General features: G+C 48.6%; 1 protein-coding gene across 1 annotated transcript in view; it reads right to left on the reverse strand.

Annotated features, from left to right (window-relative positions):
* Positions 1-1,189: 1,189 nt before the first annotated feature.
* Positions 1,190-19,740, reverse strand: part of ZFHX3 (zinc finger homeobox 3) — a 185,793-nt gene continuing 167,242 nt past the window's right edge. The window contains exons 7-10 of the mRNA XM_006878643.1: positions 13,771-13,873; positions 10,226-12,356; positions 6,840-10,138; positions 1,190-2,814 (exon numbers count right to left, since the gene is read on the reverse strand). Of these exons, the coding sequence (XP_006878705.1) occupies positions 1,190-2,814; positions 6,840-10,138; positions 10,226-12,356; positions 13,771-13,873 (7,158 nt within the window). The remainder of the gene's footprint in view (positions 2,815-6,839; positions 10,139-10,225; positions 12,357-13,770; positions 13,874-19,740) is intronic.

The following is a 19,740-nucleotide window of genomic DNA, read 5'->3' on the forward strand; positions in this document are numbered from 1 at the left end:
TCTTTAGTTTTATAAAATAATTTGCAGCTGCCCTCAAAGAAATGAAGGCAGCTACCTTAAGTGGGAGATCACGGGATGGGTGGTGGAAGAAGAAAGAGGAAGTGGAGTTAGGGACAAAGGGGAGTAACGCTTTGAATCAACAGATTGCAATCTACCTGCTAGGAATGAACAAGACAACATCAAATGAGGCGCTGTCAGCTGACCATACAAAAAGCTAAATGTACACAAAAGGGTTTTTTTTTTCCTTTAAAATCTACCATACTGCTTCAGTTCATTTCCAATGCAACAATCTACTCAACACCAAAAATGGTCATATCTATCATAAATACAGAAAGTCAGTTTTTAAAAAACTTTTTTTAAGCTACAAGTCCTCAACACTCTTTGTATGTGTGGGGTTTTGTTGGTGTTTTTTTTTTTTTTTCTTTCTGAAAGTGGGAGTGCTTAAATTTTCCCCTTGAAATTGGTTTCAGCAGAAAAGCTATTCTTAAAATCCCCAGAAAGCTAAAGCAGTTCACATTGTTTTTCTCGAATACTTTCTGCCCGTTTTTAAATTAACAAAACAAAAACAAAAAGAAATCTTTTCTGGAAAAAAAAATCTGAAAAAATAATATATATAAAACAATGATTCTGAAAACAGAACAAAGTGTGAGCGATTGACCTGAGAATAAAAAGACATTACATTTCTTTTTTCTTTTAGCAAGCCATTGGTATCTGAATGCTAAGATAGCAAGGAATTGAAAACTGTTACCAGGTGGACTGCTTTCCCATACAGTGCATGCCGGGCTCCTCTGTGCTCTCAGTGTGGGGCGTTTATTGAAAAGGGGCAAATATACAAGGGGTTTAAGCTCCAAAGACATTAGGGAGGCCCTGCGGACTTGTGTTTCCCAGACGATAGTACCTTCAAAAGGACACACTAGAACCGGGTGAGGGTTGGTTGGTTGGGTTTTTTTTTTTTTTCTGGGTTTGTTTTTTATTTATTTTCTTTTAAATAATAAAAAAACAGAAAGACAAGAATGTAAATCACCGGCATAGATAGGTATATGGGAAAACAACCCACGCTTTTCTTTTTTTTTTTTTTCTTTTTTCTTTTTTGGTTAGAAGCTTTGGAATTGCAGTTAGTCTATTTTGAAACTGGTTTGTTAATTTTTCTTATTTAAATTCATTTGTTTGTATTGTTCATCTTCAAAGCTTACAATCTGAAGGTGTCCGTTCCTACACTGGTCAGACCACTGTCCTGGGGGCAGCTGGGGTCTTTGGGACCCTCCACCGGGCTCGCCGGTCCGTCGGACTTTTGGCTGAGATCCGTGTCAGACTCCTCCGAATAGTCGTCTGTTGGCATCGAGGGCTGAACCCCTGAGGTGCTGCATGAACTTGAGGTAACCGTTGAAGATGAGGAGAGAGGAGGAAAAGAAGGGGGCTTCGCGGCCGAAGCCCGGGAGACCACTGGCGGCCAAGACTTCCTGGAGGCGTGGGGGGGCGCGGAGGGGGGCGCGGCGGCCGACGGGGGAGGGGGGCTGTCGTTTGAGTGGGCGGCAGACTGCGAGGTAGATGCGGTGCTAGGATCGGGGAAGCAGGCGGAGTGAGGTAATAAACTAGGGTGCTCTTTGGCGTTTCTTGCTGCTCTCGTGATTGTTCTGTGTTTGTGCAAGGCCGACTCGAGATGTTGACTGAGCGCTTCCTCCCCGCAGAGCGCGCTCTCGCACGCCAGGCAGTGGTACGAGCCGCCGCCCCCGCCGCCGCCGCTGGGGACGTGAAGCACCATCTCTTGCAGGTTCACCACGGACTGGCCGAAGAAGCAGAGGGACTTCAGGTGGCTCCTGGCCGCCTCCTCGTCGCCGAAGCCTGCCTGGCACTTGCGGCAGACCAACTTGTACTGCACCTTTGGAACAATGAAGGGGTCGTAGAGGGAGTCCGCACTTTTGCTTTCTGCTTCTGGCTCTTCGGGGGGTTTCGGCAGGAGGGGCGACACCGCACGGGGTGCGTTTTTCTGCTCTTCTGGTTTGGGGGATTCTTTGGCAGGGTCTTTGTCTGGGGAAGCAGCCCCCTGGGGGACTGGGGTTTGGCTTGCTTTGGGCTGCTGCACTTTTTGCTGCTGCTGCAGTTGCCGCTGCTGCTGCTGGATGGCCTCCTGCAGACTCTGCTGGTATTGCTGGTACTGCTGCAGCAGGGAGCCCGGGGACAGCCCCATGAGGGCCTGCGACAGCGCAGGGCTGTAGGGAAACAGGCCTTCCATGCCGTACATGGGCTGCAGGTACCCGCTCTGCAGGGCACCGGGGATCTGGGGGGCATAATAAGGAGAAAAGCCTGGTACAAAGTAAGGAAGGAACTGGCTCGTGAGCAACGCGGTGGGGTCCGAAGTCAAGGCTGCCTGCAGGGCCTGCAGCTGTGCGGGGTCCACTGCATATTCCATGGTGGGCAGGGGGGCGGAAATGGTGGCGGCCGCAGCTGTGGGTGCCTCCCCTTTCTCCTTCTTGGGAGCAGGCAGGGGCTCCCCTTTCCCTTTATGCACCTTTTCTTTCTCCTTGGCTTTCTCCCCGTCTTTGTCCTTGCGTGGCTGCTGCTGCAGCGAGAGCTGTGGCGTGGGGGGCGGCTGGGCTGCTGGCGGCGGTGGGGGGGGCTGCTGCACCTGTGGCTGTGGCGGCTGCTGCTGGGACTGGGAGGGCTGAGGGGCCATTGCCATGGTCGCTTGTGCTGGGTTCGGGGAGCTCAGCGATGCCGAGGATGGTTTATTTGGTAATCCAGAAGTAGGGAGTCCGGGGGAGGGAACAGTTGTGCTAGGCAGACCCATCAAGTTCGGTTTGGGAGACGTTAAAGCTGGAAAGAATGGAGATAGAAAGGGAATCACATGTCAGTCAAGGGTGAGGAATCTGAACTTGATATTTTACCTTTGTCAGTGACACATACGTGGAGGTCTCGGGGTTTAACCTTGAAGGATTCTCTCAAAGCCAAAATTTCCAAAAGAAGTGTCCCTCCAGGCTGAGTTAGTGTAGCTGCCCTCGAGTCAGCTCTGATGCACGGCATCCTCGTGCACACAACGTGGGCCGCTAGCATCCGGGCCCAAGACCTGGGTAGCACCAGGCTCCAGTCCTGGCTCAGCTCCATAGTTCCTCTTCCCAGGGAGACAATTTTTAGCTTCCTGCCACACCCACTAGTTCACATTACCCGGATGTGATCCTAGATACCACTCCCTGTGCCCAATACAGTTAGACTGGAGGCCCCTAAAGTAGTCACTTTCAGTTGAAGCCTGAGTCAGAGCCCCACAGAAACAGTGCAGCCACAAAGAGGCACCTGAAGAGTGAAAACAAGAAGGCTGGAAAGTCTCCAAGGCCACGTGAACAAATCAGCAGGCTCTGCACGTGCCTGATACTGCGGCTGAACAGAAGTTACATGAAGAAGAAGAGGAGGAATGGGACAGCACGGAGAAACATGGGGGGGGGGCAACGATATGCAGGGAGAATTGCTCCACTGCCTTGGTTGGCCCCGCTGATCTGCTTCAACAAATCTGGTTAAAACCCAGGAAAAGCATGCTGGAGTCCACTGGAGAAGCAAACGTTGCCTCTGTCTGGGTGGCATTCAGGACAGGACTACAGATTCTGTAATAGCCAGGCACAGGAAGAGGAGAAAACAATGTCTAAAATGCAGCAGCACGGAGTGCTGGCACCACCAGTTCCCAAGACATCAGACCCTCCAACCCCAAGCATCAATGCTCATGGGAAGAAGGGTCTTTGGCATCAAAACCTCAAGTCCCACCCACCCTAGAACCTAACATCTTCCCGACAGCTTGTCTTTCAGTCCAGGATGCTGGACAAGGACAGAGTGGCTGATGGCTCGCCATGCTGGAGGAGTCAGGAAGAGCGCAGGGCAAAGCTGCCGCAGTACCTCCTCATCCATCGAGAAGCTAGACATCTCTTTGCTTCAGAACACACTACAAACCTATTGCGACTGAGCTGAATTCCAACTCTTAGTGATCTCTAAGAGGAAGTAGAACTACCCTGTAGAATGAATCTGTGTTGTTAGGGGCCGTCACGTACGGCTCCGAGCCTATGAAAAGATCTGAACCGTGTCCTATCCTGTGCTGTCCGCACTCTGACACACTCTAGTGCGTTGTACACTGTGTCATTCCTTTCTAACCTGGGGTCTCTAGGGCTGCAATCTTTATGGAACTGCACTGCGGTCTGGTGGGTTTGAACTGTCAGCCTGGTCAGCAGCCATATCCTGAACCATTGTGGCACCAAGGCTTGCACAGGCTAAAAAAGTCTCTAGCTCTTCATATATCATCTGGACCTTCTTCTCCTAGCAACCTGGGACAAGACACTGTTCTTGTGAAAAATATACCACCTGAAGGCCTGACCTGAGTGAAGACCACTGCCATTTCTGTCCTCCTTTGCGTAATGTTTGCCAAACTATGAGAATGCAATTAAAATAACCTCAAATTTTGGATGGTGAAAACATCCACTAACAATCTGGTGATGAGGGAGGACAACTCCCTCAGCATCACACAGCATCATTCATTTCCTCTTCCTCCACAGCAGACCCATCCAGTTTCCTTAACTCAAGGACTAAAATTAGAGGAGAGGATGTGAGTGACTTCACTGAGGCAAACAGAAAGCCTCAGCTCTGGTGCACAATGAAGCTGAAAAAGATCAGCCTGTAAGTTCTACATGGCATGTGGCACTTCCTGGCAACTCTTAGCACATGAGCCAGAGCCAAAAGATCCACGGAGCAAGCAAGGCCCATCAGAGGTTTCCCAGCCCTGCGGCTTCTGCATTTCCCACCAAAGACAGGAACAAGGAGGCCTGGTCTCACTTTCTATCTCCCCAGTTGATGATCTACATAAGGGATCCCCATTTTAGGAAAGTTATTGAACCCAGACTTTTACTAAACAGTATAGTAGCCAATATAGTCACACTAATGCAACGCAGTCACACAATAATTCAGCTTTCTTATCTGTAAAATCAGAACTCAAGTCATTTCAAACTCCTGAAACTTAGCGTGGTCTCCCGAGTCACACCAGTCAAGTGTGGATCATGGCTAACGTACTGACTGTACGACCTTGGCCTGTTAGTAGAGCTCTTGGAACCTTAACTGTCCATGATACATGAAGGTGAAGGGATTAAATAAAAGGCCACATGGAAAGAGTTTAGCATTAGGATTCACATATCAGAGAGTGAAAAAACCTGAGTTCCTTCCCTCCTGTGACTGATGCAGTGCTCCCGAGAGCTGTGGTGCAGTCAGGTAATGGTGGTTGAGGTATGCCTGACTGCCTTGAATTATTAAAAGCATGTCTTTCTAACTTGAGCCCACTCTCAGTGGTTAGAACCTGAGTAGCTCTAAACATACACCTGTTGACTGACTGGCTCTTATTGGGTGTTGTGGAAGGAGCATGTGCACTGGGAGCCAGGAGGCCTGGGTGGGAGCTCTGGGTCCTACCCTAGCTTGCAGAATGGTCTTGACCTCTCTGGGCCTCAGTTTTCTCATCTGTAAAACAAGGGGAATATATCAGACACTCTGATTCTAATCTGCTCACATTCCTATGATATGCTGGGCCTTCCTAAGTCCCTCTGGGAAAGGCCCTGGGCCACAAGGCTTACTAAGTGCCTACACACTTGCTACATACAGTTCCTCTCCTGCATAACAGCTAGCTGGCTTTGGCATCATTCTGTAACACTACTTTCCAACACACATACACAACCACTTCAACATACTCAACGTCTTCTCTTGACCTTCTCTTTAGATAAGAAAACTAGGACTAGGAATGAAGTGGCCTTGTATTCTGTAAAATACAGCCAGAGTTACAAATCTGGGAGTTAATTCTACCAGAAATCCAGGCCAACTCATAACCAGGAACGACTTCATATCCTGGTCTGATGCAGAAGGCATCAGAGGCCCTCTGAGGGCTTTCTTTGGTGAGGACACGCTGGCCGCTGCAGGTCAGCAGGTGAAGTTGCTTGACACGTGTAAGGCTCACAGGATAATGGGGGTGATGTTCTAATTTACAAAGTATAGATCGATCCAGAGAAGAGGACATAGCTTCATCTTCTCTGGATCTGTCTATATAGAAGAGACCCAAAATTGGAGTAGTAGGACAGAGAATAAACTCTAGAAGTCGATGAAGTGGGAACAGAAGAGAACTATATCTTTGTGAATAGGAGAAGAGGGGACTGAGAACGCCTAAAAGTGAGCACTGACATAAAAATTCAGAACTGCATTGTCTAGTGTAACATTCCTAGGGGTAATGTAATTAGAAGCTAATGGAACCACTTTTTCTGGTTACAAGAGAACTCTAGGAGTAAGGACCGATCACAAAATAGCTGTTTCCTGACAGCAGTTACCAGAGCAAGTTAACTAAAATGGAGAGCAGGGGCCTCAGGTGAGGAGAAGGAGTTCACTGAAATAATTTCTGACCAATTTCCATAATGGAATACCCAGAATTAGCTAGGCTATCCAAGTGTCTTATATTTACAACAAATATCTTGTTGGAATCTGCATTTTTGCAAGGCTTGACTAGATCTAAAGTCCAAACTTCTTTCCTGGGACTGTTCCAGGAATGAGTATGTGCCCTCAAGCTTCCCCCTCGAGCAGCACACACACCTCGGCTGTGCTACTGAACACAGGGCAAGGGTGGCTCCGAAGAGATTGTTTCAGCCGGGGAGGTTCTACCTGTGACCTGTGAAAGCAGAGCAGCACATGCACTCGAGCAGTTACAGGACTAACTGCTGCCAGAGAACTTAAGGGAAGCTTCCTACCGGAACTGGGAGGGGTCAGATGGTGGCCACAGGACAGGAGCTTAAACTGGCAGGTCTTTCAAGGGAAAAAGAATCCCCTGGAGCAGAACCTACCTGTGTTGGCTGGAGTAAAGCCTGGCAAGGAGGGGCTGTTGAGGCCCGGGAGCAACACTGGAGGAATGCCCTGGAGCGCCGGATACGCCGTAGGGAGGTTGAGAGCCTGAAGAGGGGCGTTGTCAAACATCCCTTGCTGCTGAGCTGCCAGTCCAAGGACCTCATTGGCCTTTTTAATCCGGTCCAACTCTTGTTGAGCCATCAACTGACGTACGGTGGCTGGGTCAAAATATTCTTTCTCCTTGTCCAACTGGCTTCCAATAGTGTCTTTAACTTTGGAGATATGCTGTTGGGAAAAGATATGGTCACGTACAGACAGCCGCGCGCTGTACTTGATGCCACACAAAGTGCACTCTGTTTTGGGTCCCTCATAACTCGTTTGGTTTATACCAAAATGCTTGGCCATGCTTAACTTGGACTTCTTTTCTTTTGCTCGGGCATTCTGAAACCAGACCTGAACGACTCTCTTTGGCAGTCCAATGTCATTGCCCAGGACCTCACACTCCAGCATGGTGGGCGTCCTGTAGTCATTAAAGCATGACTTGAGGACTTTCAGTTGCAGATTGGTCATTTGAGTGCGAAAACGTTTCTGTCCGGGCCTGTCCCCACTATCTCCAGATTTGCCTGTTGACCCACTTGCACCAGGGCTTGGGGAGCAGGGATCTGCAAGGCTCGAGGTTTCACTGTAGTCCACTGTGCCTTCATTGTCGTACTCCTTGCTATAAAAACTCGGGGCTGGGCTGACCAGGCCTGATGACAAGCGATCTTCATACTCAGACATTGCCATCATGGCCGCTTTGGTCAAGCCTTCACTGGGTGCTGAGGACGATTTGGCTTCAGTTGCTATTCCTGTCGCACTGTCATTGTCTGCATTGCCCTCATCGCCTGTGGTGGTGTCTGTGATTGCTGTGTTGACAGAGGAACAGTCGTCATTGTCCAGCTTGGTTTGGTCAAAGTTGAGATTAACTGAGGATATGGAGGGGCTTTCAAAGTCTTCCATTCCTTCCACTTTGATAGAGGAAGGGCTAAGAAGAGTCCTGGGAGACAACTCCATGTTTTTACTTACAGGCGAGAGGGGAACACCTTGGCCATCACTACTGCTTGGTGGGAGGTGGGGAAAGCTCGTTCCATCGAAAAGATCTCCCTTCATCTGGAGTCCCCCATCGCAGTCTAACAGCATTGCAGACAGAGTCAAGTTGTAACCAGCTCTCTTGGCTTCATGCCAGTGACGGGACCGGATATGAGCCTCCAGGGCAGTCTTGGCTTTGAAGAGTGCTCTGCAGAAAGGGCATCTCCTGTGGGCCTGGGCTGGGCCCACAGCCCGGAACTGCCCTTTCCTTTCCCGAGCTCTAGTGTTCTGAAACCAAACTTGCACAACACGTTTCTTCAAACCCACCTCATGTGCAATGTGATCCAACATCTTTCGGGTTGGGTTGGAGTCCAGTAGATACTTTTGGTAGAGAATTTCCAGCTGCTCTGGCGTAATGGTTGTCCTCAAGCGCTTGTCTCTCTGTGGTTCTTCCCCGGCCCCACTGTCATTTTCCCCAGGGCTCGCGCTAGCCTTTTCCTCCAGCTTCCTCTTCAGAGTGTTCATTGTGGAGGTCGGAGTCGAAGGAGAAGTGGCTGCGCTTGCTGGAATCTGAGGAATGGCCCCAGAGAGCAGCTGGCTGGCCAGGAGTGGATTACTCGGGTCAAACAGCATGAAGGGCATATCCAGTGACCTGTCTAAAAACTGGGGGTGGATGAACTGGTTCTGTGCACTTAGAAAGTGAAGCTGCTGATGCTCCTGCCAGTGCTCGAATGATGGGAATGCCAGCTTACACTGGTCACACTGGTAGGGGATTAGCTGAGGAGGTAGGTTTGCCAGCTGTTGAGGAGTTGATGTATGGAGGGGCTTGAGGGGAAGGTGGGAAAGCTGGGAAGGACTGGGGCTTGACTGCGGTAAGGGGCATTGAGGAGGGGGTGCTTGTGGAGGTGGCTGTGGTAGTGAAGGGGGAGAGGCCAGCGGGGGGAGCTTTTGCTGGGGTGTGTTTGTCTTCTGCTCGGGCGGGTCCTGCTGCTGCAGCTCTTGCTTTGGTTGGCCCTGCTTCTCCTGGGCTGGGTTTGGCTGTGTGCTGGGAGGCTCAGCCTGCTTTGGTTTCTCATCACTCACTTCTGCTTTTGAACTGAAGGTGGTCAGTTCATCAGCCTCTGCAGTAAGCTGCAGGAAGGCGGAGGAAGCTGTGTTGGCTGCTGGGGCGGGGGCACTGTAGGCCTGTGAGGGCATTGGGGTGCTACATGAGGAGCTGGTGGGAGTCAGGATCTCCATGGCATCCATGGAATCCTCATTTTGGCTGTCATCCTGCCCCTCTTCATCTTCGTCCTTGTAACACAGCTTCTTCTGGTGCTTGATGAGGTCAAAGATGCGCTGAAACACCAGGCTACATTTTTTGCACTGGTAGTTTAAGTTGCTCGTCCGAATGTATCTATCATTGGTAAGCTCACGCCGCTCTCCATCTTTGCCTTCTCCCTGATTCTCATAATTTTTCCTGGCCTTCTGGCGGGCATTCTGAAACCACACCACAATGACTCGAGTGGGCAGGTTCAGTAAGTTAGAGAGCTGTTCAAATTCATCATCCTTTGGGTAAGCATTGGCATCAAAAAAGTCCTGCAGGACCCTCAGCTGATAGTCCGTGAACCTTGTCCTTGAAGAGCGCTTGCTCCCCCAGTACTCCTGCTTCTGCGGCTCTGGGGAAGGGGGCCGGGAGTCAATCTTGAGCTCCTCCAGACTGGTGATGGGGGGGTTGCTGAAGTTGTAAGGTGAGTCCTTGTTACGCTGCCGCTCTTTGAAAAGAGTGTTCCTGAACCAGTGCTTTATGACCTTCTGGGGCAACCCGGACTTGTCTGCCATCTCCTTGATCTGTTCTTCACTGGGGGAGTTGTTAATATCAAAGTACTGCCTCAGAACTCGGAGCTGGTCATCTGTGATCCTGGTTCGAGGTCTCTTATTCTGCTGTTGCAGCAGGTTTGGATTGAGCTGATGCTGGTACAACTGGGCCAGGTCTGCAGGCAGAGGTTCCACAGGTCCAAGCTGAGGTGGCAGCTGGGCAGGTAAGGTCTGCAGTGGCACTGTCTGCATCATGAGCGGTGAGAAGATGGGCAGCTCCATTGGCATGGAGAGCTGGGTGAGGGGAACAGAAGGCTGGGCGGGTGCAGCCGTTGGGGATGTGATGGGTGGAGCTGAAGCAGGAATGGCTGGCGTGGAGGGGGGCTGAGGTGGGGCTGCAGGAAGAGGCGGGGGGGGGGGCGGGGGGGGGGGGAGGGGTGGGGGCGGGGGTGGAGGGGGAGGGAGAGGTGGTGGTGGGGGAGGGGGGGGTGGAGGCGGGGGTGGGGGCGGGGGTGGAGGTGGGGGTGGCTCTGGGGTCTGCGGCCTCAGGGGGTAGAGTTTATCATAGTGTTCTCTGTACTGCTTGGCAAACCTCTCCAGCTGTTTAAAGGGAAAGTAGTTTTGATGCACATGCTCTTGATGACTCTTGAGGATCAAGACATTGGAGAAGAGCTTACCACAGGAGTCACACTCAAGCTTTTCCACATTTTCTCCCTGCTCAGTCTTCCCATTCTTCTTCTGCACTTTCTGCTTGTTCTCATTGTACTGAATGACAAGCTCAAAGCCAAAGTTCTCCAGCAGTGCCTTGGTGGCATTCCCTCTGGCATCCGAGGCAATGCGTGGAGGAAGCATGGAAGGCTCAGAATTGCTCCCTGGTGCCAACTCCTTCTTCTCTTTGGCCTTCAAGGCATCTGGCAGTGGTTCCTTTGGCCCTGGGTTGCCTTCTCCCCCTTCAGCACTGTCCCTCTCCCTCTGGCTTTCTTTCTCCTTTTCTTTGATGACTGATTTGTTTTTCTTCTCTGTGTGTTGGCTTGGCTGAAGAAGGGCAGAGTGAGTCTGGGGCAGAGAGAGCTGGCTCTGCTGCGGCAGGATCTGTTGGTGGCTCTGCTGCGGGATCTGAACCTGAGCCTTTAAATCCTCTAGCAGGCCTGGGCCTGTCCCAGTCAGCGTCAGAGCCCCACTTGTCACCGGCAGGCTGACCTCGGGGTTGAGCTGGAACTCAGCACTGGGGATGTAGAAAGGGAAAAGGAGATGCTGCTGCTGCTGGAGCTGCAGCAGGGTCTCCGTGGTCATGGGGAAGTGAGGCAGGAGAGTGGGGTTGAAGAGCTGAGACTGGAGGAGAGCAGCCTGTTGCTGCAGCTCTTGCTGCAGGTGAGCCTGAACTTGGGCCTGGGCCTGAGCCAGCGACTGTGCTTGTTGTTGCTGTTGCTGCTGCTGCTGCTGTTGCTGCCTGGAGGCAATCATATCTGCCAGCTTCTTCCGATTGGCCTCCTTGGGCTCTGAAGGGGAAGCAATGTTGGCACTGATGGGATTTCCAAGAGGTGGTATCCCTATACTGTCAGTGGGCACTTGGTTCAGTAGGCTGGAACTTGGAGCAGCACCAGCACTGCTTGGATTGGTGGTGGTAAAGGTGTTGGCGCTGCTGCTGGTACTCACAGGACTGGGGGCGGAGGCGCTCAGGGCGACACTGCTGCTGTTTCCTGTCCCATTGCTACTGCCACTGGCAGCTTCCAGCTTGGCTGCCCGGGCCTTGGTTTGATGCAACACAGACCTCATATGGATCTCCAAAGTGGAGCTCTGGCTGTAAGCCACATTACACGTGTTACACTTAAAAGGTTTGTTGTCTGGGCTGCTGGTAGGTTCTGGCTGACCTGTTGCCGATTCTTGAAGGGCTCTCTTTAATTTATGCAGGTGGGAGACAGAATTATAGTGCACCAGCAAGATGTTCTTTTGCGTGAAAGATTCCTTGCAGACTGTACATTTGTAAGGGCGAGAAGGGTCTAGGAATTTTTCCATGGTGAAATTGGGGCCTTTTCTGAAAGGCAGAGCTCTCTTTGGCTCTGAGCCTGAGTCTTCTGGTACTGACCCGGAGTCACTGCCCATGGGGCTCTGTTTATCTTCCAGGTCACTCTCTTCTTCCTTGTCTTCCTCAACAATTATGGTGTGATCCTCAGCCAGGGTGGGGTCTCCCATTGCCAAGAGGTCCCCGTTGACTAGAAGGCCACCATAAAGCTGCTGGATGTCAGCCTCACTCAGCTCCAGGTGGCTTGTCTCAAGGTGTTTTTTCAGAGCCTGGAAAGTTCGAAAACTACGCTGACAAAGACAGCACATGGTGGCAGCTCTGATCACATGGTACTGGGAATGGAGCTGCAACTTTTCAATGGTTTTAAATGCTAGGCTGCACTGATTACAGCGGTACTTGTATACATGGCGGTCCGACACAGGCAGCTGAGGTCTCTTGGTGTGGACTTCACTGAAGTGGGTCTGAAGGGCAGCGGAAGTCTTGAAAACCTGGTTGCACCCCTTCTTCCAGCAGAGGAAGCCCGAGTCTTCCCTCACAGAGCCTGGGTCAACAGGAGATGGCTTCAAGTCCCCACTGTGCTCTGTGCTCACTGACGGCAAGATGTTCTTTCCCAGATCCTCTGAGGTTTCTGTAAAAAAAACAAAACACCACCAAACATCAAACCCAAAGGTAAGGCTTTGTTTCAAGGACAGCCCCCAGTGCGAACTGTCTGTCTAATCAGTAGTTACTAACAATCTGATGAGGGAAACACCCAGCCTGATCACAGATCCCCTAACTGTGGTGTATTACAAACAAGGAGCACAGCACTAGAAATGACGAAAAGGAAATACAGAGTACCGAGTTCCAACTCTTACTTATTATATATCCTATCACAGATCTCAAAGAACTAAACAGTATGTAACTGCTTGTCACAGAATCGTATTTCAAGAACTGGCCTGGAAGTTTCCTGATCCTGTATTTCCTTTTTCTATCTTCTATATCATAAGATTTAGCACATGGTGTTGTAGAATATGTGAACCAAGGCTGCCCTAAGTTGTGGGTAAGAAGTGCTATCCAGTATACTATGAGGAAATTTTGTCAAGATATTTAATACCATGACCGCCAAGTGGACATTAATGATATAAATGACAAGTGGACAATTACTAAAATATATTCAAATTCTTTTTCTAAAATAAGATCATCCTATCCATAAATAACCAAGGGAGAAGGAGGGGCTGAATGCTTCCCAATTTAAATCTTAAGTGCTTGCTTACAGGAGGTGAGAAAGACCACTAACAGTTCTGACTCATAGTCACCACACTGAGTTTCCATGACTGTCAATATTAACAGGCGGGGACAGCCTCACTGTTCTCCCAGGGAGCGGCTGGACACTGAACTGCCGACCTTTTGTTTCGCAGGCCAGTGCAGCTACTGCCTGAATCACTGGTCATTCATCCCCTTAACTGTACAGTTTGTGGGGACACATCATCTATACCAAACTTCTACATTTTACAATTATTTTCTCTTATTTTAAAACTATATCAACTACTTTATGTTCTGAATAATGAATATACTGTTCATAATCAGCTCATTGCTGTCAGGACAAACATATAGGAGACTTTCTGAGGCTGTGGCCGAGTGGCAAGAAGAAGCTGTGCTGCGATCCTGAAGGCATATGGTTTGAGACTACCAGCTCCTCCACGGGAGAAGGTTGGGCAGTCTCCTCCCATGTGATTAACTGCCTCAGAAAACCTGCCGGAGGGTCAGCTATGGGTCAGTTCTGACTCTACAGTCCACAACAACAACAAATCACATGAAGGGAGACTGTCCCCCGTTCTCCCTTGGAGTGACTGGTGGATTTGAACCATCAGAAAGAAGAGTCCTCTTGGCTAGCAGTGCATCTTCCTCAGGACCACACCAGCGCCCCCTGCAGCTGATACACTGCCCTCTCACCTGCGGACCAACAACACTCACTTCAGGAGTAGAAGAAAGATTCTCTGTGACAAGTTTGGCTCAAGATTTCCATTTGATTTCTGTTCCCAGGGTCAAAGAATGATACTAACCAGACTGCTTTCCTGTCTCCTCCAAACTGGAACTCCCTTCTCGGTCTGGAATGGCTGCTGGCAGGAACATGCTGCTGGGCATCACCATCTCAGGGGTGGTCACCTGAGGACCGAGAGGCAGAGAGATGAGGAGCGGCAAAGGGAGGAAAGAGACACAAAGTAGGGAAATCGTAAAAAATTATTTAATAAGCAAAATTAGCCTTCACCAGTGTAAAGCCGGAGGTGTCACTTTTCATGGCTCACTGAAGATTCATGTTTATTAGACAAAGCTCACATCAGTCAAAAGTGTTTCTACGGTTACATTCTGGACATAATTAGCAGTGCACACTTGAAGAATAATCTTATTATTAATATTTTTCCTTTATGCAGAATTTTGACTTTGATCACTGACAATGTTTTGTCATGGGCTGTGAAACTTCTTGTGCAACCAATTAGGTAGATAAGTTGAAAGGCCCACCTTAAGCTGCTGAAAACATAATAAGGGCCCTAATTAAATCATACCTAGTAAAGTACACTGTAATCTTGAAGCAGAGAGCATTGTAGCACTGTTTTCAAAATGTATTCAGGCAAGAAGAGGAGGGGAATAAAGAAAGGGTAAGAATAAGAGCAGAACAAAGGGAAGGCTAAGGACACGCAAACACACAGGCACATTTTCTCGGAAACAACATTCTGTAACCCTTTACAAGCTGAGATCAAGAGCAGACAAGTGCTTCAGCCAGGATTTCTTGGAATCTTTGCCTGAAGAACACAACATCAGATGTCAGCTCACACAGCATCCTGGATTATGGCCTCTGCATCCTCATACGACAATTCGAGAATTAACCTTGTCACACCCTCCCCATCACTTCTCCAGTCCTCCCTAACATCTTGTCAGAAACTTGACCAAATGAGCTGTTATTTTCCTGTGTTCACGTGAATGTTGTTACGTTCAGTCAGAACAGAACCAGCTCACAGCTGACCCTTCAGCAGGTTTTCAGAGGCTATAAATCCCGTGATGAAGACTGTTCACCCTTCCCCAGTGGAGCAGCTTGTGGAATTGAACCGCCTGCCTTTGGGATGACAGCGAACCCTCAATGCCTAATGTAAGGATAAGCAGTTCTTAGTTGAAGAGACAGCAATGTCCCCTTGCCAACTGTGGAGTGCTGGGGTAGATGAGAGTGGTATTCTGAAGTTAGGAAAGATCATCTTCCTTCCTGCTGTTACAAAATAGCGCAGACATGGGGTGGGGGGTGTGGGAATGGGGCAAGAGTGGAGAGATAAAGAAACCCGCCTTAGCATGATGAGGGGAAGAGCTGTTGGAAAGGAATGTACAATCAGGCTTTACATGTATGACAGCAGTCTGGGACAAGGGTGCACTGTGGGGCGGGAGGGAGAATCACAGATATGTAGACATTTTTGTGTATAAGAAACTTAAGGCTGTTTTTTACAAATTCTGGCATAATTCAATCAAGCTTACAAAGAAATTGAAATTAAAAAAAAACGACAACAAAAAACTCCATTAGATGACAGCCTGAAAATTGATTGGCATGCGGGTTACCAGGACAGAGGCTCTAGCCACTGCCAACCTTTCTGCTCACAGCGTCCAGCCCCACTTGGAGGCATCATTTTCCCATTAAAATTACTTTACTGCCATAATATCCTTCCTTGCTGTTGCAAAGATTAGAACAACTAGATTTCTGTTCAAAATGAGATCATTATCTCAAATGAATTACTATTAATTTTTGATGGGTTTGGAGATCCTGGCCTTGATCAGACAAGCTGCTGACATAGACTCTAGACTCTTCAGTGGTAGGTTCAACTTCCTAGAGCAAACCCAGACAGCTGCCTCACTTTACACCAAAACGGAACTCCCCACCACATCTGAAGAGGTTCCAAAGATAGCAGAGAACCCAGGAAACCCACCAGAGTTCCTCTAAGATACCAGAGTGTAAAAATGAAGCAACAAGCCCTCCAGAGAAGGCACCTGAGCAGTGTGAGGTTTCCGCAGAGCAGGTGTGTGACAGGTGAACATGCGTGACAGCATCTCTGCTCTTTCCAACATCTGCACCCTCACACAAAGCTTGGTGGCAGCTGGTTATGGCTAGCTGTTGATGAATCATTACAAGTGGAACAGAGATTGCCAAACTCATTCCATTTCTTTTCTTTTTAACAGAAAGCATTTCTGACCAGTACGGTTAGGGAGTCCAGTGGGAATCCAAGAGAGTGAAAGGTCACCGATTAATTTATAGTCCTCAGCTGAGGGGACCACTAGGCTGGGGGCACCAGTGGGGCAAAAGGAAAGGAAGAAAGACTCCCTCCCACCTCTCTTCTCGGTTGTAGCTGCAGGATCAGCCCTTTTCTGGGATCTTTAGGAATTAAGAAAAATGAATTATGAGAAATAAAAAAAGCCCTACTGAGTAAAAAAGAATAAAATTATCTAACACCTCAGCTGCACATCATTATAGAAAACTGTAGGCTTTTTATACACATTACAGTAAGGCAGACATCCCCTCTAACAGACTCAGTACGACGGATCAGTAATTGTTTTCATACACTTTAATTAGAAAAACTCAGATGGCTATGAATAATAATGGAAAAGAGAGACTTTTGCACTTGAAAGGTTGAAGTCAATCAAGTGTGAATGACGGCAAAAAAAGGGGGAAAAAAGACACCAATTCATCAGCCCTCTGTTGTCTCGCTGCGACTTTAATCATAATTCCTGATTGGGATTCAAGGAGGCAGTAAGCAGCGGTTCTTTGTCTGCCTTCACCTTCCATCAATTAACTCTCCCCGAAATATAATCATCAACCTCACATGCTCCTCTGCATCTTAATCTAGGCCTCCAAACCAGTAAGTCTTGCCCCATATGTGTTTAAGTAATTACTTTTATCTACCTGCATCTTCTTAGCTATTGCATACCCCACTTCTCCCTGGGGGTGGGGAGGGCTGGTGTATGAAATTGAACAGGCAGGAAGTGCCCAGAGGGGAACAGGAAGAGCGCTGAAGGATCCTCCCGCTGTTGTGTCCCATCGAGTGGGGACCTGACTCAGAGCAGCCCTCCAGTGGAGTTTTCGGAGGCAGTAAATCACAGAGCAGCTGGTGGATTGGAACCATGTGCCTTTGGGATAGCAGCACAGCCTCTTACTACTAGTCTACCAGAGAAGAAGGAATCTAGAAATCCTAGTGGAGAGTATCTGCACCCCACTTAACTCGAGGACCCCATACACCAGTTTTGAGGCGCTAATGTTCCTCCTGCCCGCTTTCGTTCCTTCACTCTCATGAATTTTCAAAGCTTTTGACTCAGAACATGCATGCTTTTCCCTAAAGAAGCACAAATATGACCCTCCCAGGAGAGCTCACTGAAGAAAAGGAGAGGTGGACAAAGATGAAGGAAATCCTTCCGCACCTGCCCTGCCCACCAAACTGCACAGACGGTTCAGCTTGCGCTATTCAGATTCGCCGATGGACGATCTTTAGGCTGGGCCCAGTTCTTCAAAGCCCGTCTCTTTCGCTAGGAGCACTACAGTACACACATTCACAAAGGACAACACGCAGCTACATCCTAACCACAGCCACCCCAAGCGTGCCTAAACCTGACAGTCTCTAAAGAACACGATCCCATGACCAGCAAAATAACACCCACATCCAGTCTCTCTACCCACTACCTCTGTCAAAAACCAAACTGCAGAGTTCTAGGCTTTGTCCAGGTAATAGTACACAATTGGGCTTAACACCCACATGCCACAGAGAGATCCCTGTCCCCAAGAAGCTCACAACCCAGAATAATGACTCTTTTAGGCTTGTAAAATATACTTTTTTTAATTTAAAAAATGTGGTAAAAGTTTCAAACCCTCAGAAAAATATTTCCACACACAGAATATTTCAGATAATGTTAGGGAATCATAGGATCCCTAGTGGGAAATCCACAGGCTTATTTTTAATAGCCTGGGCTCTACTAAGAGGTGACATTACCCAGTTCCTGCTGCCTCATCATTATTTTGGATTATGACTTAATGCCTTTCAGGATTCTTACTAGGTGAGTGTACCCCAGCACCCCAAGGACACGCCTTTTAGAACCCAGACTTTTGAAGTGGTATCATCTTTCTTGAGAGAAGTTGTAAAGGACATGGGTGTGGAATGGCCAATGGAAACATCATGTACCACTAAAGGATACACTTTTAAGATTATACAGAACTGTTCAGGCAAACTCACCTCTCAATACCACTCAGGATGGCCCAGGTTACATTAATGCAACCAACATGTTCTATGTGGAGAAGGAAATCTCTTTCCCTAAGAAAGCGCTGGATCTGCCTCCCTTCTCACAGTCCTGGCAGTGCCCGGCTAAGGAGAGCTGCTTCTGAAAGGGCTGTGGTTTTAAATGTAGCTAGATTTGCAAGTACCTGCACTCTCAAGGAAGCCTCATATCCTTCACTCTCCATTGAAATCAACAGAGCAAAAAGAGCCTCAGACAGTGAAAGGAAAGAACGGCCTCCGGAATTCTCCCCTGGCACAGGCCTGGCCTACTCATTTCTATACTGCTGTAAACAGGGGTCCGTTACTAGTTCAGAAGTCCTTGGAAACTACAGATGTGACGTTAAAACTAAGCTGCTTCCAGGACTGAGCATTCTACCTAGGAGTAGAGCGAAAGCTGACGGTCAGCGAGTCTATCAGCTCGCTTCTTTCTGGGTCACAGGGGCTGCGCACACTCTCTGCAGCCCACTGGCCAGGCAGCTTGGGGCAGATGTGCTAGGCTGGTCACTGAACCGCAGGGTCTAAAGGCTTAGTGCCATCTTGTTTCATTTCTTTGCTAAAATGTCTTCTGTGAGATTGTCTACCCAAACTGTTTCGTTTTTTTTTTAAAAAAAAAAACCTAAAAGCTCACAAAAAAATGCAGAGTCATATTAACATTCGTTTAGTCCAGAAACAAATGTAGTCCCCAAACATATTTTTATAACCAGGAATGAGAAAGACTAAAAAAGAGTGAATGAGAGAATACAGACCAGTTAAGAGTGGAAAAGGGAGCTGAGAAGGAGAATGAATTGGAGGGAAAAAGCTTCATTAGACTCAGAGAGGCAAGCAGTGGCGGTACACCAAGGTCACTTCTAATTTAAACCATCTAATTGGCACACAGGGCTCCAAATGGCTATCATCTCACAGGCTTGGAATTAATGAAGCCCGATTATTTTCATTACTTTTCTCTGAGATGGAGACAAAATGAGAGCGCCAATACCAGGCAGGTCACCAGCCCCAGGGCTATGAGCACCAGTTTGAGGGGCTGGGGGAGGACAGAGCAAGAAGGCTGACCTGTCCCAGAGCCAGAGAAATGACTGAAAAGTCACCCAAGATCCACTCTAGAAGTCATAGGTAGAGCAGGGAAAGGGGAGACAGAGCGGTAAGAACTACCAAAGGGAGAAGTGAAGAGAGGTAGAGGAAAAGGTGTTCCTGGCTGCTCAGGGACCAAGCCTCAGCTTCGCTCTGAGGTCAGATTTGGTTATGTAATTGAGGGAAAGGGAAAATTTCCTCACTGCAATGCTCCAGGACCCGAGGGGTATGTCTTGTCACTTGGAAAGACAGTGATCAGTTAGAATAATTTAAAGAGAGTATTGAAAAAAAAAATAGAGTATTGAAATATCATTGCAGGTGGCCTTCCCATTTTTACTCAGGGGCTAAGAATACATGTTCCCCACTCCCCAAAAGCCTGGAAAAATGAGGCCAGAGTGTAAGAGTTTTCTATAATATCACTACCAATTTGAAATCTCAAGCTTCTGTGAAAATAGACCAGACTGAGTAATGTGAAACTGACTCTGGAGGTGGGCTGTGTAGCCAGGCCTGGAGGGGCACTTGTCTCTTCTTCTTTAAGCATGATAGATTTCTTTCTTTCATATGACGTGTATAAAGACACCATTTGGAGTTCTGTTTCCAACAGGCCAAGCAGAATGAAGAGCTGTGGGTGCAGTTTCCGCAGCGGAGGGCCAGTGCTGCAATTGTTCC

This window comes from Elephantulus edwardii, unplaced genomic scaffold (assembly GCF_000299155.1).
Source record: "Elephantulus edwardii isolate Elephantulus edwardi_28Jun2011 unplaced genomic scaffold, EleEdw1.0 scaffold00001, whole genome shotgun sequence".
NCBI classification, from domain to species: domain Eukaryota; kingdom Metazoa; phylum Chordata; class Mammalia; order Macroscelidea; family Macroscelididae; genus Elephantulus; species Elephantulus edwardii.